The 22912-nt window shown below is 37.2% G+C and overlaps 1 protein-coding gene across 7 annotated transcripts; it reads right to left on the bottom strand.

Moving 5' to 3' along the window:
- Window positions 1–2505: 2505 nt before the first annotated feature.
- On the bottom strand, window positions 2506–13539 carry ASY3 (asynaptic protein). Of its 7 annotated transcripts, none has more exons than XM_088899800.1 (13): window positions 13264–13539; window positions 12998–13090; window positions 12528–12597; window positions 12100–12169; window positions 9845–11722; window positions 9618–9726; window positions 8738–8878; window positions 8522–8585; window positions 8255–8404; window positions 8105–8163; window positions 7692–7826; window positions 3966–4057; window positions 2506–3033 (listed from the first exon to the last, which is right to left on the bottom strand). In XM_088899800.1, the coding sequence occupies exons 4-13, from the start codon at window positions 12130–12132 to the stop codon at window positions 2962–2964; spliced, it is 2733 nt and encodes a 910-aa protein (XP_088755926.1). In that variant the 5' UTR covers window positions 12133–12169; window positions 12528–12597; window positions 12998–13090; window positions 13264–13539; the 3' UTR covers window positions 2506–2961. The 7 variants fall into 7 exon arrangements, 6 of the variants coding, with proteins under 6 accessions (XP_088755926.1, XP_088755923.1, XP_088755924.1 ...); XM_088899797.1 differs by having other exon boundaries at window positions 9582–9726; window positions 13264–13538; XM_088899798.1 differs by having other exon boundaries at window positions 9582–9726; window positions 13034–13090; window positions 13264–13538.
- Window positions 13540–22912: the final 9373 nt, after the last annotated feature.

The raw sequence follows: 22912 nt of genomic DNA, 5'->3' as shown, positions 1-22912 counted from the left end.
TGAAATTTGGTGTTGAAAAATATATTTATATAGAGATATACTTATATATTATGTTTTCACAAATTGTTTGCAAAAGGTTTTAATTCACAGGATCCATGTGAGTAGAGAGTGCAGCACTGTACCTTGCAGCCGAGGGAGAGGTTCTCTCTTGTCAGGCAGTGTTTGATCATTAAGGGCTGAGAGGTTAAGTGTAAGACCATTGAGAGTTATACCTGATGGGTTAATCTTGCATCTATCCACAGTTCATGGGCTTTCATAAGATGGTTGGACCCAAGGACCATTTAGTGTAAATGTTGGGCCCGTTAAGAGCCCATGGTGATGGATTCATGAGTTCACTGTATTCAACAGTGAATTCAACCAAGCCTTGTAATAGAGGCTAGACTGAACCCATGTAGCTGATGTGTAGATCAATGATAGGGTCCTACGCCATACAAAGAGAGCCAAGCTAGCCAACATTTAAAGGATGCTAGCTTGAAAGCTTAATGGGCCTAAAGCACATTTCGAACTGGGTTAATTGGATTAATTAAATAGGGGCAAATCTGGGTATGGATCAGTAGATAAGGTTAAGAGGATAACTCTTATCCACTTAAAAAATATAGATCCAAATAGAGATTTGGATCAGGAAACTTCTAATTTGATTAGGAGTAGTTGATCTTGATCTGCAAATAAGATAAAGGGATTATCCTTATCACTTAAAGAGTTTAGGTCCAAATAAAGATTTGGATCAAGAAACTCCTAATCAGATTAGGAGATCCTCTCTTTAAGGCTATATATAAAGAGTAGGGATGGATCTGAAAAATACACAACACAGAAGACAACTTAGTTTGATTGTTTCTGCCTTTAGTTCTTTCTCTCCCTGCTCTTGCCGCCCTACCTTGTTCGATCTCCATTTCTTGGAACTAATCAAGATTTGATCTTGATATTGTTTCTTGCTAGAAGAAACAATTCTGAAGCTGTGCTCACTACCCCATTCAATTCTTACTGAAGAATCAAAAGTTCTTAGTGAAGAACCACCTGTTGATCCTACATCGTCCTAAAATGTGTCATCTTTAGTGGAGGGAGGATTTGGTACACTCTTTGGGCGTGAACACCTACATTAGGAGGAGCTTATTGTGTGGATTCCGTATTATGTATATCCCTCCCTAATCTTGGTTTTAGATTTGGTCCGGCTTGGTTACAAGAACAAACCTTGAAAATGCAATTTTCTAAAATGGGAATACAATTCCTGGGTGGGAGTAAAGAAATTTTTGAAATTTTGCCCAACCTTACTGCAGTATTCGGCCATCCATATGATGGATCTCCCATCCCTTCAGGAGCTTGGGGACTTGTTAGCTTGTTAAAGTTCTTTTAGGGAATGTCTTACCAACGTTTCCCACAGAAGGTGACAATTGTTGGTGCTCGGATTGGCCGAGGACAACAAAGTAATTTCGCCCCTAGGCTCCATAGGCTTCGAGGGTTCAAAGAGATTGCTGCTGAGGCCGAGGTATGTAGGCCGAGGCAGAAAGAGCTTCGAGTACTATAAAAGCTGAAGGTGGATGGCCGAGGTGCTGCAAGACAGAATACGTCAGAGGCCCCAGGTGAGAACCTGAAGCAAAGTTTTCGACGACCAAGTTAGTACAGGGTACGAAGAGGGGAACCAACATATAGTTTTTAAGACCAATTCCAGATTCAGACTATTAGATCGTATCAGATGAAGCCCCCTTACCTGGAGGGGGGCACCCCTATTTATACTTGAGCTGCCTAAAGGTAGGTGGAGATGAACACCTGAGGTGGGAGCCGTACAGAAGCGTAGTGGGCTTGGTGGGATCATGTGAATGCTTTGCAATTGGCTCCGTACGAGAGGAGCAAGGTAACTCCTGCTGTAGTGGATCTCGTTTCCAGATCTAACGCTCGTGGGTTGGGCCTCCCAGCCTCGAATGGGCTGGGTTGGGTCACCCCACATCAAAAACAAAGCAAAAGTCATTAATTTTTTTAGTTTAAAATTAAAAGGCACACATTTTTTTGTTTGGCTTCATGGAGCTACACAAGGGGAATAGCCTATTCCCCATACCCATACCCCCCAACCCTGGTAGAAATGGGATTTGATCCCGTCTCCCCTACAACCAGCGAAAATTGTTTGAGAGTTACTACAACTTGAATCTATGGAGTTTGAAAGCATACTGACATTGTAACATACATAGGCTAATAGGCCTTAAATTGGGTTTGTTTCTCCTGTTTGATGAAACATCCAGACAAAAGAGAGATGGCCATCATATTAAGGACAAAATTTTACCATTTCTTGTTTCCCCTATGTTAAAATTTAAAATCAGCAATGCTCTTTCTGGGGTATCCGAGTCCTGTGATTGAGATCCCATTCATTCACAATTGATATCAACATACAACGAAAACCGACAGTACCATTCCTTTCTTTTTGTTCAAATGTCCATACTACCATCATATTACTTTGTTTTATTCCATTCTTCGATTCCATGTGGATAAGAATAACCCCATCCAATACAGACATCCAAACAACCTATATAATGCATAAAGCTAGGTATAAATGTCATTCCAGTTCAACAACTTCTCACAGAAAGTATTGGACCTTATCGGTGATATTATTTATACACCTACAAACTCTAATATCAGCAGCCAAATTAGACACATGTATGCATGACCCAAATTTAATGGAGCTGCTGTACAAGGCATCAAGATAATCGGTACACCGTTGATTACACTGTTCATGATATATTTGATGTGCCTTGTTACAACTCTGAATAATCTAACAGACCCTCTACAACAAAAAGAGAGAAACTGAACAGAACAGATCAAAGTAAGCTTTGGAAATTGTGCCCCACTGGTACTTTTCAAACGTGAAAGCTTACATGCTGGACACAATGTTCAAAGCATACCTACAACCCTGTGAATTCTCTTCACACCTCAAGCTGAAAGTCTCAAATTTGTTGTTGACTTCTAGAAAAATCATCAACTGAAATCAGCTCCTTTCAAGCACTCTGCAATTGCGTGATTAAGTTGGAGCATCTTTTCCCTCGCCATCTGCATGGAATAAAAGACAACAATTGCTGGCATCTTTTACTTTTTGTCGGAGTGGTAAAAGCTAATTGTATAGTTTGGGAATTATGGTACAGTTGACAATATGGTCTATGGTAGGGGTGTCAATTGGACTGGATTTGGTCCAGTCCAATCCAGTCCAATGTGAGTCCATTACAAATGGACTAGGTCCAGTCCAATCCAATGAATGTTTTGGACCATTTTGGACCAGTCTAATTCAATATTTGGACCATCCAATCTGTTCAAATTTGTTTTAATTTAGATTGGTTTCAACCCAAATCCGGTCCATTGACACCTATATTCTTATCTTATATTAACGGACCAGATATTGGCTTAATCCAACCCAATCCAATATAAATTTATTATGGACGGACCAGGTCCAATCCAATCTAATAAATATTTTGGACTGGATTGGTCCAATCCAATATGTCTTGTCGGTCCATCCAATCCGTCCAAATTGATTTTGGACTGGATGGGGTCCAGTCCAAAACCAGTCCATTGACACCCTTAGTCTAAGGTGAAAGGTCTATATACACATCAGGATCCGTGTTCATCAGGATTGAGATTTGGGAGATAATATCAGGCTGAATACCAATTTGTCCAGATGGAAAGATCAGTCTCCTACATTCTATTGGATGCATCAAAAGAACATTGAATGATCTGATAAAAACACAACAATCAGATGATTTTGGTGATTCGATAAGCCAGAATTTTGAAGTGAGACTGCCGCTATCCTCATTCTGGTCCAGTGTATTGTTGAGAATATATGCTTACATGCAATGTTACAATATCAATGGGCAGCATAACTATCAAAAGCAATTCATCTACAAGTCATCCCTGTTTGTGTTAATACCATACTTATGATGCCAAAAGTGGAAGATTCTCCATTAATAGCTAGGAAATAATCATTTACTTGCCTTGTGAACAGCTTTAATTCTTCCTTCAGCATCACTAAGCTGGGTTTTAATTGCTCCTTCAACTTGCAATAGAAGCTTCTGATGTGATGCTTCTGAATCAACAAACTGTATCAGTTATCAGCGATCCCTTAAATTAACAACAATATGTTTTTTTTGGTATTCAGTGCCATGCACCATTAATAGCTTGCCACTTGACCCCTTTTTCCCCAAAGTGCTGGTTGCAGGATTTGATTCCATGTCAACACTGGAACAAATCAGCTAACACACCAACGAGCCAGCCCTCGGTTGGTGCCAATAATGTCTTTGATCTGAATGTAAAGTGTATCAGCCCACTTGACTTACAAACATGGGGGTGAAATGGTAACATAATGGTGAATTTGGACCTCAAGAGGGCAAGAATTTGGACCTTCTAATGAGTCAATATGCGGCCCACAGTATGTCTATTTAGGAGTATTTTTCCTGGTCTTTATTTACAAGATTTTGTTGTGATTTGTATCATTTTAGGAAACCAGTTTTTGATGAGATATCAAAGGGATTTCTCATAAAGTCTATGTATAGTATTTTATACACAATAAATGAAGAATTTGGTTTCCTTTTTCGGAAAGTTGCTATGGTGTGATTCCATATTTCAATGATGGGATGCCATAGAGTTCTTTAGCCTAAGACTAGACAGATGCTAGCCCTTGTGCAAATTTAGAGGTGGCACAACCCAATTATCCTTTTTACTTTTATTTTTATTTTTGCAATTTTTGCTTATTCACTCATCATCATCATCTAAGCCTTATTCCAACTATATGGGGTTGGCTACATAAATCCTGTTTTGCCATGTTTTTCTTGTTTATTCACTATTTACACTAATCTCCTCAATTTCCTTTACCCCATTTTCTCTCAATCCTAAACCCTATTTCCACCCTTATGTTATTATACTCTTATTATCCCTACTCAGTCCAGACCTTTTATTACTTATCATTTTAAATCCTTCTCTCTCCGATCCTTTTCAAACCTTCTTTTTCTCACTTATGATGTCTGCAGCTCTCTTTATGTGGTTTTCTCATATAAATTATATTCTTTAATCCGTTGTTCATGGAGATGTCCCAAACAATCTGCAACTCACAAAAGAAGAATGCCCTAATGGAAAGAAACAGCTTAGTTAGTTCCCAAATTTAGTGGTCAAAAGCAGTAACTGTAATTTCCATGGGACTTGAAGGAAAATGAGGGGTGAATAAATAATAGTAATAATGTGGACTCTTTACTGAATGGAGCAAGATGGGAGACAGGATCTCCTGAAAGCAAAAACCCGGCGAACACTCCAACAGAACAGCATCCAGCTGTACATCAGCAATATCTCCCCATGAATTTAACAAACATGAATGGGAAATATTCCTAATGTGCGGTTGGGTTCTGTGCTCTCAGTGTTTTCACAATTTTTGCTCTCAGGAGATCTGGGTTCACAAGATGAAGGGCCCCAAGATAGTTACAGTGAAGTTGCACCTAGCTTCCTAGCCCAGATTTTATTAAAACTATTTGCTACATCTGGGTCTACACTCTGCTTCAATAGTTTTCAAATGCATGACAGCTGAGTGAGATCCATGCAACAATGCATGCAGCAGATCCCGGGGATTCAGACCCCAATAAATAAAATATGGAGAATACACAAAGCCATTATCATTGTAATATACTGATAACATTTTTATACTGATGTGACATCTATGAGCAATGATAAGATCATGCCACCATGTCATTCAACAGCTGATGTCATGAATTACACAACAAAGTCACCAAACAGACAAAGTGGGAAATGGGGAAAGGTATATCCTCTGTCTATGATGTCTTTATCACTTTCATTAGATACAAAGTAGGAAATGGGGAAAAATAAAATTCTGGACTGATTTATGGTGGGGAGACAGCTTATTAGCCAACTCTTATCCTCGAATTAATAACCTCTCCCAAAACCAAGAAATCACTGTTGCAGCCTGTATCCAAAATTCCCCAACTGTCCCAAACTGGAACCTAAGTCTTAGAAGACCATTAAGGGAGGTAGAAATAGCTGAACTAGCAGATCTGCTGCAAAATGTAAGAGAGGCATAACTGTCCCTTTCAAATCTAGACCATAGAATATGGAAAATTCATCCAGCCAGAAAATTCTCAACCAAAACCTTTTTCAGGTCCTTAACTTGGAATGCCAGCAATTCTAGATTTCCTTCTAGAAGGATTTGGCTCCTCCACATTCCTTCTAAGGTGTCCTTATGGGAGGCTTGTTTGAAAAAAATAAATACTTGTGACTTACTACAGAGGAAGAACAAAGGTAGATTGTGCATTCCCCCCCATATTTGTATGATGTGCTTTAACAACGGTGAGACTGCTGAGCACCTTTTCCTTCACTGCTCGGAAACAAGGAAAATTTGGTATTTCTTCTTAAACATGGTAGGATATTACTGGGTTTTTCCTGAACACATTGAAGATTTCCCATGGCAATGGCAAGGAAAAGGACTTGGAAAGAGAGGAAAAGTTTTTTGGCTCACTGTGGTACAAGCGGTGTTTTCGGGGGTGTGGGAGGAGAGAAACAATTGAATATTCAACAACAAGACTAGAGCTATGGGTGAGCCGGTATCCCACATACTTCATTTATGCAACTCATGGGTGATGAATTCAGAGATATTTGAGAGGTATTTCTTTAAATGATCTCCAGAGAAAAACTGTGGAGATCCTTTTTTCTTCTCCTTCCTCTCTAAAAGCAACAAAAAAACCCCACCCATGTTTGATAGAGGAGGTAACACTGAACTTTGATGGAAGTTCCCTTGGGAATCCTGGTCTAGCAGGGATTGGTGGTGTTTTTAAGGGAAGGAATGGAAATCTTCTGTGGACGTTCAGTGGCCCAATAGGGTTTGCTGATTCTACAAAGACTGAATTTTAGCACTGTTAACAGGACTTCAGATTGTGAGAGACTTTGGAATATCATCCCTAATCAATAAAGGGGATTCGAGCAATACCATCAGATGGCTGGGGGAGAAAAATGGAGGACCTTGGAGGCTGGCTCATTACTTGGATGAGGCTCGAGATATATCTGAATGCATTCCTGCTCTGGATTCCCAGAGAGTTAAATTCTGTAGCAGACAGCCTGGCCAAAGCAGGATCTCTAGGGATTTCTTATATAGCGATAGAGTTATGTCTATGAAATGTTTAAGTGTGATTTAGTGCCTCCATTGTACATTCTCTCATGTACACTTCCTCTTTTAACAAAATCTGTTACCTTTTAGCTCAAAAAAAAAAGTCATCAAACAGACAATAGTATTACCACAACATTATGTGAAAGTGGCAGCACATGATTATACCTCTCATACTGAAGAGCACTATGAAATTCTATATTACGATAACTAATCTTATGAAAATAAATAAATAAATTGACTTAGGGATCCACCAGACCCTTTCATGAAATGGTTTGACCAAGGACTTCTTGCTTTAAAGATCCAGACTAACCAGATAATCTAAATTTACCTTTTAAAATATTATCTGCCTAATTGATTGGGAAGTATGATAATACACATTCCAAATGCACCAATCAATTGGATGGCCATGCATATGGGTCATGTGGAAGTGAGAAACTAAGGACATTTAGACAAGCACGGAATTTGCAGTAGAATACAAACTAAATATACATAAAGACACAAATTGATGTAAAAGATATTTAGAAATATAAATAACCAAGAGTAAGAAAAATAATCATACTTTGTCTCTCCACAGAACCTTTCAATTCTGTTTGATATTCTTCCAGTTCTTCAAGTTCTCTCTTGGAAACCTGGAGATGCTGATTAACCTCTTCTTTGAACTTCTCATATATGAGCTTAAGCCCTTCTTTTTGTGCTGCATTAAATTTCATTCAGTCAAGCACAGATACAGGAAAAAAGTTAAATGAAGTCTTCATCATATTGACCACAAGACATTACAGATGACCATAATGCCTTCAATGCAGATGAGTAAATGGAACTACTTTAAGAATACTATCTTACCAAAACCCTGGGGGCTTCCAATATTCCAAGGGGCATTAAATCAATGAAATAGAGGAGATGAGGCATGTTTAGTCAACTATGCAAGTGTTTTTGTCAATTCAATAAGATAAGGCATTTCAAGAAAGCTGATACCTTGGCATCTTGACTCCAGATGTTTCCTCTTAGAGTTACCAGCATTTGTTAACTTTCCTCTGGGAAAGAAAAAGGAGAAAAAGAAATTAAGGACAGCCCCCCAACTAGCCATTTCTTCAAATGGTAAAATAGTGATCTTATGACACCTACAAGTCTGACTTAATCTGAGACTCAACATTTTGTAGCTGCACCCAAATTTCTTCAGAAACAGATGCCAGGATCTCAGAGCTTTTCTTGCTTGTCTGCAACTTCATTTTGGTTTTAAATCTTTCCAAAGCCAATGCAAATAAAGTAACAGCCCTGATACATGGTAGTAGGACAAATTGTATATTTATCAAATTAAAATAGTATATTCCAGTAAAAAATTCTGCAGATTAATGGATGTATAGGACAGAAAAGATTGGTTTAGAAGAAAACCCCGCTAAACCATCTCCATGGTTTTCATCTGAAAAACCCTGGCCAAGAATCCTCTTTTCAAAACCTGGAAATTATGTGGAAAGTAAGAGAATATGTTAGTTTAGGGGGAAATGAAAATAAAGATCAACAAAAGTAAAAGAAGTGACAAAGTAGTAATGTGCATAAGAAAAATAATACAGATATAGAGTAGATGATGCTAAGAAAGCAGTTATTTGCCTTTCAAGGATGCCGAGGTAGGGCTGATTTTGCTAATTCTAAAGCTTCCTTGGGTGCGAAGCCTTTTAGTTGGGTTAGGCAAGAATTCTGGTGTCTTGGAAACTTTAGATTTTGTAGATCGTGTCTCTCTTTCCCTGTAACCTGCATGTGACCACAAAATCAACACAAGGATGCCATTCCTACTTTAGATTCTGAAGGTAATTGCAGCATAAATACTGGCAAATAAAAACTAGGATTGAAGGGCAGTAACTAATGGCTGGGAAAAAATTGTGATACAATGGATCTTTAGTACTATGCTTGTACAGACACAATTCAACCAATTGCAGTAAACTGTTCATTGTGAATTAATGAGCAGCAAGTATAATGTGCTTTGTGTAATAAGGGCATCCAGATAGATACAAATGTTTGTAATGGACCTGCATTGTTGCTGTTTCTGAAATAGTGATTACAAAGGATGGAAAAGTTGTCTCATTTATTAATATGGAGTACAAAATAGATTTCTTTCTATTAGCCAAGTATCCACATAAAAGGAATCAACAATCACTGATTTCCAGTCCATCAGGAAAGAATACAGCTATTCTTTTAGGATGAAAAATTAGATAGGCAATTAAGTTAAATATTTGTGCTAGAACATTCTTGTAAGACTCCATTGCTTTATGATAAATTGATAATAAATTAAGGACAACTAAACCAAAAACCTACATTTGTAGTGCAACTTAAATCTATATCCCTTTTAGTGGAGTTGAGGTCAATTCTCATTGTAAACAGTAATTGGACCTATGTATATATATTTATGCATGTGAATTGGGTTTTATGAATGTTTAAAAATGGACGGTTTGTAAACCTTTATTTTTGAGCAAAGCTTTATCAATGCTCTCACTATACTGCTCTTCAGACGATAATTGAGATTGCCTATTTTTTGCATCATGCTCTTCCATAGTAGGCGATAATTCCCCAGTAGGTGACTTGTTATGCTCTTTGTCATCACCCTGAAAGATTAATAAGGAAAGGTAAGGGGGAAAAAAAAGAAAATATATAACCCAACAACTAACCATAAAGCATATCCTGTAATAGTCAGTGTAAAATCTACAAACATTGCTAGGATACAATGGATTTTGCTTGCTCATTGAATTGAAATGGACCAGGATTTGGGGTCAACAAAGTCCTCAGGCTACAAAACCCTCGTACCATAAAATTTCTATCAGCGGTTGCAGGTCTCAAAACACCCCACTCTGTTGGAGTAGTGCTTGGTAATAGAGGGCTTGAAGAACAAGTTTGGTTGGGCGTTCCCATCCTGCATCTTGGACTCTGGAAATCATTCTGTTGGTCATTCTTCTCTAAGGAAGGATTCCCAAAATCTTCTAGAGGGATGGCACTCTTTAGTAATGGTGAACTTTTAAAATATGATTGTTGCTCACTCCCCTTCCTTAGAGAAAAGTGGTGGAAATCTGCTCCTGAAATTTTACTCTTATGTTGCACATAGTCTCTGCTACTCTGAGGAGGGTGAACATGAAAATTTTCTGTCCTGTTTTCATGTGATTCTGTTCTCTCACTCTGATCCCTTTCCTCCCTTACAAGAAAATGGTGGAAATCTTCTTCTGCAGTTCTGCTCTTTGGTTGCATACCTTCTCTGTCATTCTGAGGGAAACCACAAAAATCTCCCATGCCATTATTGCGTGACTCTGTTCTTTCAACTGAGACTGGTATTTTCCTCCTAGTAGTGGGTTGCTGAATCTTATTTGGGATATCTTTTTTAGAGAAATGACTCCTTTGCTGCTTAACTTTACTATTCTCTTTCCTAATATTCTTGTTATTAGGCATATAAGAGCTGTCACTGGCAGTAGTAGTCCCATGTAGGCTCCCTGACCATCCAACAGAATTTCCATTTTCTTTGTCTGCTTCATCAAAATTAAAAATACTGTTCTCTTGATGTTTCTTACTATGGCTTGGGGAAGGTGGCAAATTTCCAGCATATAAAATCTTATTCTGCAAATTCAGCTGTGCTCTGCTTGGAGCCTTCTTTTTACTTAAAGAACGGGTCATGGGTCTCTTGATGGTTTGATCAGGACTTTCACTATCAGGTTCTATTGTATCTGAGTTCTGTTTAGGCTTGAGAACTGCATTGTTCTTTTGATTCAAATGTCTAACTGGTTTAAGATTCACCCCTGGTGTATTTAGGCTCTGTTTAGGCTTCACAATTTTACAGGCCTTTGGGTCCAAATGTCCCACTGGGCTCAAATTCTTCTCTGTTGTATCCAAGTTCTCTTTATTATTATTTTGTTTCAAATCTTCTACTGGCTTCAAAATCTTTGTACCAGCCACAAGAGTCTGTGAATTTGAATGATGGTCATCAGACAAAGCAAAAGCTCCTAATATCTCAGAAAGTTTCATTCTCAGAATGTCACTGCTTCTATTTGCTGTTTTATTTGATTTTTCTTCTCCTTCTCCATTTAGCACATGAATTTCCTGTGCAGTTACAAAAGCAAAATCTTCCACCCATTCTGTGGTTCCTTTTGCCCTTCCATAAGTGACACCATTAGTTGACTGAAAAGCATTGCTCTGGTTTGGAAAAAACTGAACTGTTTTTGTTGTTATCTTCTCTTTTGCTCCTTCAACTTCTTTCTGCATGACACTGGAAGGCTGTATTACAGAAGTTTGATTAGCATAAAGGTTATCTGTTACTGTAGCTGGTGTTTCTTCATGCAAGTGTCTGGTAGAAACCCATGGAGAATTCTCTTGCTCAGGAATATTTGCTTGCTTTCCTTTCAAGACAGCTACTACTCCTGGATCCTTGTTTTTATCTTCTGAGCATTTCCCTCCAGAAGAAGCTACTTTTCCTGTATTTTGCAATGCAGCAGCATCCTCCTTTCTATTCGCAGGTTTCCTTTTAGCAGAGGCATCTACTGTAATTCCGATGGAGACCTTCCTGGTTTGACTACCAACATTATAATTGCTGCCAAAACTCCAATAGCTGCTCGTTGGATCCTAGAGTACATTATTGTGCATCAGATATTTAATACCCTCCGAATTTGGACAAGATAAAAGTCCATTAGAATACAACCAATTTTTCATCAGTTTGGGGGAATTCAAGATTACATAGAGACCAAGGATCAACTAAATTACCAATAAATTTACAAGCAATTAAGAATATTTATCTTTCCAAAGACAATAGAATAATGCCCAAATTACCAATAAATTCACTAAAGTTACTTTAATAAAAAAATTATATAATAAATGATATGCGCACACACATAGAGATAAAGAGAAGATATTAGATCAAGATAGCTTAGGGTATTCACAATTACATTAAAAATTCTTCCTATCTGGACTGGGAACTTAAAATTGTGACAGTTACTGCTTACATCTCGCAGTTTTTTCTGTTGTTGAAGCTCCATATATCTAGTTTGTGTTATATCAGTAACCAGCTAGAACCTGAAAATTAGGCAAAACTTTAAGTTGAGGAAACAAAACTGAAGCTATCCATGGAATTAGATAATCATAAGAAGAAATAGAGTTATAAACGCAAATAATATTCACCAAAGGGGATAACATGACTTTAGTAGTTCTTTTTAAGGAAAAAAAATATCCTCAAATACTCTGAAACAAATACAAACGGAGAAACACAGACGCACTAAAGTTACTTTAATAAAAAATATATATATAATAAATGATATGCGCACACACATAGAGATAAAGAGAAGATATTAGATCAAGATAGCTTAGGGTATTCACAATTAAAAATTCTTCCTATCTGGACTGGGAACTTAAAATTGTGACAATTACTGCTTACATCTCGCAGTTTTTTCTGTTGTTGAAGCTCCATATATCTAGTTTGTGTTACATCAGTAACCCACTAGAACCTGAAAATTAGGCAAAACTTTAAGTTGAGGAAACAAAACTGAAGCTATCCATGGAATTAGATAATCATAAGAAGAAATAGAATTATAAACGCAAATAATATTCACCAAAGGGGATAACATGACTTTAGTAGTTCTTTTTAAGGAAAAGAATATCCTCAAATACTCTGAAACAAATACAAACGGAGAAACACAGACAGATCTTTTCTTCCAACTACAAATTTCCATATTTTGTCTGTTCTCCCTGACTATATATCCTCGTCATCAAATCTTCACCAGATTTCCAGGGTTTCTCGATTGATTCTTGACTACACGTTAAAGCCTCCGAATAAAAAATAACCAGAATAATAAAAATGAAAATAAGTAAATAGAGCAAGCGCATCATGATAGAAAAAATTCTTACAACTTCATTTGACATCTGATCGAAGATTTCTGTTACCTCGATTTTGGACAAATCTCGGACTAATCCTTCACAAAATGTACTAATCATCCAACGCTGCAAACAGTTCAAGGATTCGTCAATGATCAGTCACCACGCACTAATGTTCACCAGAGTAAGCTCAAATAATCACAACATAAGCGTAAAAAGTTAAGTAAAACGAAATTAAACAAAAACAGTTCCACATAAAGCAAACCCAAATCGCGTGAAGATTCTGACAAGCAGCTTACGAGATATGTTTCCGTGGACCATCGACGAGACCCTGCGCTGCAACTACGATCATAATCTTTCGAAAATGGCTCGCAAAACGATGGTTGTTTCTTTAGGACTCCAAAGAGGAGAAGGGACTAGACAATACAGAGAGTTTTGAGAAGGGACTAGACAATACAGAGAGTTTTAAGAGAAATATAGGAAAAAAGGAATGGGCGGGAAATTGTGATGCAAGAGTGTAAGAGCAACCGTCATGATAACTCTAACATAACTGCAGTGCGTAATGCGCTACTTCGCTTAATAGTCGTCTTCGTTTAAGCCTCAAGGTACGAGATTTATTTAGACGTTCAGTGTGATGACACGAAGGGATTAAAACTTTAAAAGGAATGTAATCATTGTTCCAAGAGAAAAGAAATTATCAGAAATTATTGTTAATTTAGTGAGTTTATGGATTCATAGTTTAGTTTACTTTACTATAATTAATAATAAAATTTTAATTCATGGTCAATTAAAAAACTTAATGTTGATTAGCAATTAATTTAATTCTGATAAATTTAGGTTTATGATTAAAAATGTTTAATCCCTTTTGCAATAGCATCGCAAAGACGAGCCCAGAGTGAGTAGGAAAAGTGAATAGGAAATCCGAGTGCGCAAAAACAATTGCAATAGCATCGCAAAGAGACAAAGCAGCAGCACCCCCTCTCTCTCTCTCCTAGTATCATCTCAAAATAAGCACCAATGTATTAAAAACCAACCTGAAAGCTGAACCATTGTTGCCTCCTCCTAATATCTCTCCATATGATCTTCCAATAATCTCTCTAAAACCTGCTTTGATTGATCAACCAGATCCTGCCTTGAATAATCATCCCATGATCACAAGAAGGAAAGCATGACAGTTTCAAAATGACTCATCATTTCCAGCTAGTCCAACTCCACCCGAGAGCCTAAGACGGTGAAGGCAACTTTGAAACATGATGGGTGCATGGGTTCAATAATCCATCAAAAAAAGAATTACAAGCCTTAAATGATAACTCGACTTGGGAGCTAGTTCCACGAACAGAGGACATGAATATTAATGTACGATGTTAATCCAAGTGCAAGACTGATGAAACACTATAGCTGTTAAAAGGCACGTCTTATATACATATAGCCAAAGGGTATAATTAGATCTATATATAGAATGGACTTTGAAAAAACCTTTAGCCTAATTGTGAAGCCCTAAACTATATCTATACAATTAGTTTGTACTTTGTAAGCCAAATTAACCAGGCTCTCTTTCGGCTCAAACGGGATTATTTTGATCAATTCAATAAGCCAAATTAACTAGTATCCCACTACGACACAATCGGACTTTATTTATGCATCCAATCTGGTGTGTCATTGTATGCAAGTCCCCAATTAGAGGTGTAAATTGAATCGTGCTGTCCACAGCCCGGCATGACCCAGCTTGAATTTGGATCGACCTAGCACCGCACAACACGTGGGTCATGCCAGGCCCGGTATGATGGTCCAGGCCATGTTGGGCCTGGGGTTCCAGGTCCACGAGCCGATTCTACCCGTGTCGTGCCACCCGCGGCCCACATGCAGGCATGTTATAGCCCGCGGGCTTGTAGCAGATCATGCTCTGCCCGCCCAATGAATAAGCTTTTGGGGGGGTTTACCGAAATACCCCCCCCCCCCAACAGGTATAAACAACTATATAGGGGGTATTTATGTATTTTGGTTTTGGAGAGAGAAAGAATGACACAAATGCCTCCCCCAACAGTCATATAATAATTAGCTTGGGGGCATTTTGGGTAAAGTGATAAATAATTTTACAATGACCAAAATACCCCTCCCAACAACTAAAAAATGGCTAGTTTTTAGGGTATCTTGAGCAATTGAATTATTTTCAATTCCTATAAATAGCCCTATCCTCCACCATTCTCATCACACCAATTCAACAATTCTCTTAATCTTTTCTCTAGTTCTCATACTCTCTTAAGTCTCAATCTCATATACATTCTCTTATTCTCCAATTCTCAACTTTATTGAAGTTTCAACAAGAAGAAGGCTTGCTTAATAGCTCAAGTATTTCAAGTTAGCAATTTGGGAAGCTAGGACTCTTGGAGTTAAAATGCTTCAACTATTGAAATCAAGTCGGGATTCCGAATTGGCAATCTAGGTAAGTGCAATTAAATTAATATTTTTTTTTAGAATTTAAAAAAAAATGGTCGGCTCCTCCTGAAACCAATTCTCCAACATGTTCAATGTCGACAATATTCAATCGCAGCATGGTAATGTTAGCACCGATATAGAGGCTATTGATATTGATGGAACATCCACCCCTAGTTATTGGTACTAGAGGAAAGAAAAGGAATGCCACTAAGTTGATTAGCCTAGTTTGGAAAATATTTAAAGTATAAGAGGTTCAGGGGAAGGGAAAAAGAGTTATTTGCCAAAATTGTAGAAAAGACTTTAGTTATTGTAGCAATGGTGGTACTAGCCATTTGGGAAGACATTTGCTCACCAATGAGAAAGAAAAGAAGAAGAAGGGAGAGAAACAACACAAACACAAATTGGATGGGGGGCTTAGGTAATTTTAAATATTCTCAAGAAAAAATGAAGCTTGAATTAGCAAAATACATTATACATGCTGAACAACCATTCTTGTTAGCTGAAGATACTAAACTTGAGAAATGGTTATGTGATTTTGTAAATCCACAATTTAAAAAAGTTTGTAGGAATACTATTAGATCAGATGCTTTAAAAATTTTTTATTCATATAAACAAAATTTTATTTATATGTTATCAATACTTAATTCTAAAGTTGCAATTACTTTTGATATTTGGATTTCTAAATTTAACATAAGTTATATTTGTGTTACTAATCATTTTATTTATGAAAATTGGCTTTTAAATAAAAAGAATTTTAAGTTTTACTAGGATTAAATGCCCACATACTGGCCTAGCTGCAAATATTTTGAATACTTTACATGCTTATGGAATTGACAATAAATTATTTTCTATTAGTTTTGATAATGCTAGTAATAATGATTCAGAAATAAATATTTTAAAATCTCAATTGAAACCATGTTTAAATGGTAAATTATTTCATATCAGATGTGGATGTCACATCTTAAATTTATGTATTCAAGATGCTTTAAATATTATATCTACTTATATTTATAAAATTAGAAATTGTATTATATATATTAAAAGTTTTGGAGCAAGAAAAACAAGAATTTAAATATTTATGTCAAAATTATGATTTAAAATATAAATATTTTATATTGGATGTTAAATATAGATGAAATTATACCTATGCTATGTTAGAAAGTTGTATTTCTCACAAACAAATTCTTAGTGATTTTTATAATGCAAAAATTCCTATTAATATTATATTTAAGGAAGACTTGGAAATGGAAATTTGTATAAGAGATTTTTAAAAACATTTTTATGATGCAACTAATGAATTATCAAGTATTTATTATACAACTAATTGTAATTTAGCTTATCAATTAATGATGATTAGTTATTGTTTTGCAAAATATAGAAAGAATCCAAAATGTAAAAGTATTATTGAAATAATGGAAAATAAACTTAAAAAATATTGGGAGAATATTTCTCCTCTTTATTGCTTAGTTACAATATTAGATCCTAGGATTAGGAAAGATGGTTTAGATATTTTACTTGAAACATATTGTTAAAATATGAATAATGAAATTGGAAATAAGAAAGAAGAAATTAATAGTTTATTATTTGAAATGTATAATTCATATGAACTTGAAGTAACGGGGAATAATAAAAATTCTACAACTTGTATAATTGCATCTTCTACTTTTGAACTTGAGTCCAGTAGTGGAAGAGAAAAAACTTTTTATTTAATAAGAGGCAAAAAGCCATTACCTTGACAACAAGTTCATTTACTAGACTTAATTTTTATTTACAAACAATTTTTTCTACTTTAGGTGGTGATTCTTCCTTCACCTCAGAGGGAACAAATAATTTTGATATTTTAGCCTGGTGGAGTGAACATGCAAAAAATTATCCAATTCTCACCGCCATGGCACGTGATCTACTAACCCCTTCAATGTCTACAATTTCATTGGTGTTTTGTTTTAGTACTAGGGTGTTGAACAATAAGAGAAGTTGTATGAATGATGAAAGTTTAAATATGTGCATTTGATTTAAAGATATGTTACAAGACAAAGGAGGGCATGACATTACACCAGATGTTTCACCTAAAGTAGATGATTAAAGTAAAGAACAATAGAAAAAATGATGAAGTTAATATTTTTTGTATACTCAATATTGTATAGCATTTTTTCAAATTATTGTAAATTTTGTTTTAATTTGATATTTTTTAATAACGTAATTTTTTAATTTCAATTTATAACTATATTGTGTTTTTTGTATTTTATTAATTTATTCCATTTTCCAATTTTCATATTTCATTCATCCAACCATTGTATGCTTTATATCATTCAAATTTAAATGAAATAAAATTCCTATTTTTCTTCCAATTTGTTATTCACTTTGAATTTTTGTCTCTTTGACTTCTTATTTAATTAAGCAATGTTTTCATTTTTTTATTATATTTTTTATTTTTTATATAGTTCCCAAAAGAAAGTTAAAGATTTTAGTTTTACTTAATAAAAAATAAAATATCAAAAAAACAAAAAAAAAACAATCCAACCCGACTCAGCCCACATCCAAGGCCCAACCTGTGCCCAACCCAACATGGCCTGCAGCCCACCCAACCCAAACCTGTGGCACAACACAGGCCCACACGGGCTTAAGCCATGGGCCATGCTTGGCCAACCCCTCAAATTATCCTTCAGGAGGGTGGCATGGCCAAAGATGGGCCATGGTTCAGCCCACCCCCAAATTATTCAGCTTGTGAGGAGAATACTACGTGTCTGCGTTATATAAAAGGAACTATTGACCTTGGTGTTCCTCTCACACGTTAAAATTCCCATTAACTCTCTGATGTAGAAATAAGAAAAAGTTACACAAGGCGAAGGGTAGCTCGGCCCCAAAACAAACATTCCGTTGCTCCAACTCTCTGTTTTTTTAAATTCTGATTATTGGGCGTGATGTCCCCCTCACTTCGCCACTCTACTATTGTCTTAGTCTCCGAGTCGAACCTCATACTTGCTAAGAAGAAAACAACCATAGCACGCTCTAACGCAAAAGTAGAATGCAGCAAGGTTTTCAAAAAGGACCGGACCAGAAAATCGGAAACCGTTCAGGTCTCCGGTTCCAGTTATATGGTAGACCGCTAACATCCAAAAACCCATTAAAAAGGACAGGAAACTGATGACTTGGGTGATCAAACCAACCGCTAAACTGTTCAACCGGGCAGTGGTTTGATAGGTACGTTAGAAATTAAAAAGTCCTAAATACCCCCCAGTTATTTCAAGTAATGCATAGATTCTCGATCGAAATTATAAAAATGACCCAATTATAATTTCTCTTAGTGGGAGAGAAATTCTCGACAGGTACCCTGCTGTTGCTGGTTCTCACACTGAGCAAATGCAAGAGTCGAGAGCTCATCGGAGAGAGGTTTCATGCTTCGAGGTGACATCCTGTCCGGGGATGGAACACCAAAGGATGCCTATAAGAGTGAATGATCAACGAATTTTGGGGAGAAAATGTTCGTGTTGATCGGCGATGGCATGCTCTGTTGTTGTTGGAACTGGTTGAGAATCGCTAATTTGTGAGATGGGGAAAAGACCTCTGATGCTGCCTGATCTGAATACCGGGACGACGAGGAGATTTCAGTAGTAAAGTGATCCTCAAGGTTTCAAGGGGTCAGGATCTTGGAACGAACAGATCTGTTAATGGTGGATGAACTAAGATGTGGCTGAGAGAAGCATGACAAATCATTTAGGAGTTGTTGTTGCTGGGCTTGGCCAGATACCAGGCGGTGTAAGTGGTCATCCTGAGCCCTAGAAAAGACCAAATCCGATAGTTGTGGACACCGTCGTCGCACAGCAAGCTCCGAAGATGGACTGATCTACCTGTAATGAAAGGCAAGATTGAATTTCCTCAGACAAGATTGAGCAAAGGAGCTAATGGAATTCATTTTTATTATCTGGGTCTTTGTGGGTTTTACTTGATTCGAAGCGCAACTGAACCAGGTATCATAAACGGAGCCGCCATGCCAAAGGAGGCTCTTCACGCTAAACATGGACTGATCTGTCTTCTCCTCCTCCTTTCCTTCATGCTCCGTCTCGTTAAAGTTCGAGACAATCGCTTCTTCGGCTTGCTTCTGTGGCAACATTTTCCCCTTATCTCCCAACGACGAAGAACAATTCCGTCTAGATCTGAATCATAGAAACGGACAGTAAAAGAGACAAAATATTAGACTAAACCCCAGAAAATGAAAGCGGATATAAAAGAAACAACAAACAAGAAAGAGAAAGAGTATCATAAAAAAAGGAGAGCTTTGGAGAAAGATCCAAAAACGATTTCAACAATGTTTTAGACGAACCCTACGAGGAAGGAGAGACCCAATCTGGCCATCTCACTGTGTTACCTTGTTCGTGAGGTCTTTTTCGGTTATGTAATGGAGAAATTGCACCTCTACACTATTGAAAAAATCAGTTTTTCTCTTACAAAACCCAGTTTTGAACTGGTCCCACATTGGAAAATTATAAGTTTTGTTTTCATTATTTCAATAGGAGCTGATTTACACTCCTTAAAATTAGTAGAGGAGAGTATGGGGATTCGATACCGCGTAATGCGTGTGCACGCATGTGCGAACGTGTGTGCGGCGCAATGAAGCGCTTTAGAGATGCACTTTGCTTGCACTAACATGGCTCGCGATGAGTGGCTTTGGTTTTGGTGCGTTGATGACCGTTGATCACCGTTGATGAGATCAATGGTCACAATTCGATCGAGTGTGATCAAGAGGCACAATTCAAAGTTAACAGTCACCAACTGTTAACTACATTTTAAACAGTCATAATGTTTGAAATTGTGACTATTCAAGGTGCTTTCTCTAAACCAGCACCTACATTTTTTTCATACATCTTCACAAATTATTTAAGGAGCATGAATCAGACTCCAAAACACACAATTTCGAAATTCACACTCTCTCTCTCTCTTAGTCTGGTCTGCTACAGTCTCACAGAAGGTTTTTTTGGAGACTCTTCAGCTTTGCTGGTTGCAGATTCTCGTCCAAGGCTCCGTTGTATCATGGGAACGAATTTGCCTGTAACCCAACAACAAACTTAGTCAAACTGAGTGGGGGCAAATAACGTTCTAAAGACAGTGTCTTCAGACATGCCTCAGAGCTTCTCCTCCAAAGTTACAGTGACCCCATCTTCTCCAACAGAAACGAAAAAGGCCCATCTGTGTGTCTTCCTGGTAATCCATCGCTTTTCTTTCTCCCTTTTCCTATATATGGGCGAAGCAAACCTTTTTGCTCAAGTCGGGTTGAAACTTGAGACAACTAGTTTCGAACAAGTGTCACAGAATGCATAGAGACAATTGTAGAGAAGCTTTAATGCATCCTCTCACCCTTGTCAAACACTACCAGTCAGCACTTGTACTGCGCCAGGTGAAGCGTCGTGTGAAGCCAGCACTCAAAATGTGACGCCGGAGTTGAGTGTAGCGTGCTCGGAATGAAGAGCGGGAGTTAACGCTGGGTAAAATGGTCGAAACTAAGTGAAGTCTCTCTCCTCTCTGATTGTCTCTTCGACACCGGCAATAAGTCGTCTTCTCCCGCAACGGTTGAGTAAATAGTGGGCATAATAATGTTTCAGCAATGGTACTGGATTCTTGCATTGGTCGAAATAGATGATGAGTTATTTTCGTAATTTTAATCGATAATTGAGGGTATTTAAGATTTTTTATCTTCTAACTGATGGAAATTTAATGTGTACTGGATTAATTCTAAATTGACATTCGGCCTAAAGTACAAGATACTTCTGTGTCTCAAATCCTTTCGTAAGGGTTAGGGTTTGAACGAAAGTCATTTTTGTTCTTCCCTTCCCAGCTCTCAGTCACTACTAAATAACCGCCAACAACCTCTAGCGATTCACGGAGACCAGTACAGCGGTAGATCTTCATGTACAGCGACCTATCGTGGCTAGGAGGTTTTGCAGTATTTGTAGCGGTGACCTACAGCAGCAAGGCGGTAGAGGCTTCAGTATTTGCAACGGTGACCGTCGTTTAGAGACAAACGATGATCAGTAGCAGCAACCATTGGAGTTTCTATTGTAACTGCGGGCCTACGACAATAGTTTCTAGCTTTCTGCTTGTTAGCCGGAGTTGCAACTTCAATCCCCGGCGACCAAACTACAGTCCACCACCAGTAGACCCGTTCATGGGTCGGGTAGTCCGACCCGGCCCGGCCCGCACCTCGGTCGGGCTTGGTCGTGTAATTAGGCCCGCGGGCCTGACCTCGGGCATAACACAGTAAGCCCGACTGTGTTTCGGGCCGGGCTCGGGATTTGTCAAAAGAGCCTGTCCGAGCCCGGCTCGGCCCGACCTCAGCATTATATATTTTATAAAATATATAATATGTATTTTATATATTATATAAAATATATAAATAATATAATATTTATTGAAATATATATTTATAATTTAATATATACATTTTTTATTCTTTTTTTTATAATCTCTCTCTCTCTCTCTCTCTCTCTCTCTCTCTATTCAACCGCTTCAGTAATAGTAACAATATGGACTAAATTTCGAGCTCGGGCCCAAGCCCGGGCTTTGGGCTTTTTATGTGGGCTAGGCTCGGGCCCAAGTTGTAGACACGATGGTCGAGCTAGGCTCAGGCTCGAGCCTTGGAAAAATTTGTTAATATAGAGTGAAAGCCCAACCCGACCCAAGAACAGGTCTATCCACCAGCAGTGATTTCCCCTCTCTGTGAGCCCAACACCATTACACCACCATTACTGGCCAGCAGTGAAACTGTGAACATATAAAATGCTTCACAGAAACTTTGGTTTGTTTAAATTATTTGATTTTTTGAATCAAATCTTTTTTGTATCATTATTCACTATTTTTCTTCAATTCTTTACTTATTTGCTATGTTCAATTTTCAATTCCTTGCTTATTTGAATGAAATTCTGCTTGTATTATTAACTTGTTTTTTCAATTCCTTGATTATCAATTTTTTTCAAATTCCTTCACATAGACTTCTATTCTTGGCTTATTTGCTATGCCTATATTTTTTGCATTTTTTGTATTTTTCTATGTATTTTATATTTTATTGTTTTTATATTTAGATGGATTTAATTTTCCATATGATGTTTTTCTATATTTTATTTAATTTAATGCTATTTTTATTATTTATAATTAATTTTCCATTTTTTATTTATTTATGACATCACGGGTCAAACTGTTTGACCTAAACAGTTGAATCGATGACTTAGAAATTGATCCCCTGACTGGTTCTATTTCCATATCAGTTTTCAAAACCTTGGAATAGAGAGTTATAACTTCTACTACAATAGAGATTACAATGCTTTCTTTTCTCTCAAGAGACTTGAGGATTCCCTTGAGCAAAGCATCCGCCTTGTTTTAATGCAAGAGACATAAGTTCTCTATACATGTCTATTAATCCATAGTAAGGGAAAAAATTCCCAATTAGTACCATGTACTTTGGGTCTAGTGTCACTTTGGTCCCCAAACTTTAAAATGCAACAATTCAATATTTGAACTTTT

This window comes from Nelumbo nucifera, chromosome 3 (assembly GCF_055504915.1).
Source record: "Nelumbo nucifera cultivar China Antique chromosome 3, China Antique-T2T, whole genome shotgun sequence".
NCBI lineage: Eukaryota > Viridiplantae > Streptophyta > Magnoliopsida > Proteales > Nelumbonaceae > Nelumbo > Nelumbo nucifera.
The sequence above is the reverse complement of the archived record's forward strand: the minus strand, read 5'-3'. Positions and strand labels throughout refer to the sequence as shown.

Coding starts and splice junctions, on each gene's coding strand:
- ASY3 (XM_088899797.1), bottom strand. CDS start 12,132: ATGGAGCTTCAACAACAGAAAAAACTGCGAGAT. Junction 8,879..9,581: donor AGCTTTGCTCAAAAATAAAG/GTTTACAAACCG, acceptor GGTCACATGCAG/GTTACAGGGAAAGAGAGACA. Junction 3,034..3,965: donor GAATTAAAGCTGTTCACAAG/GCAAGTAAATGA, acceptor TATTCCATGCAG/ATGGCGAGGGAAAAGATGCT.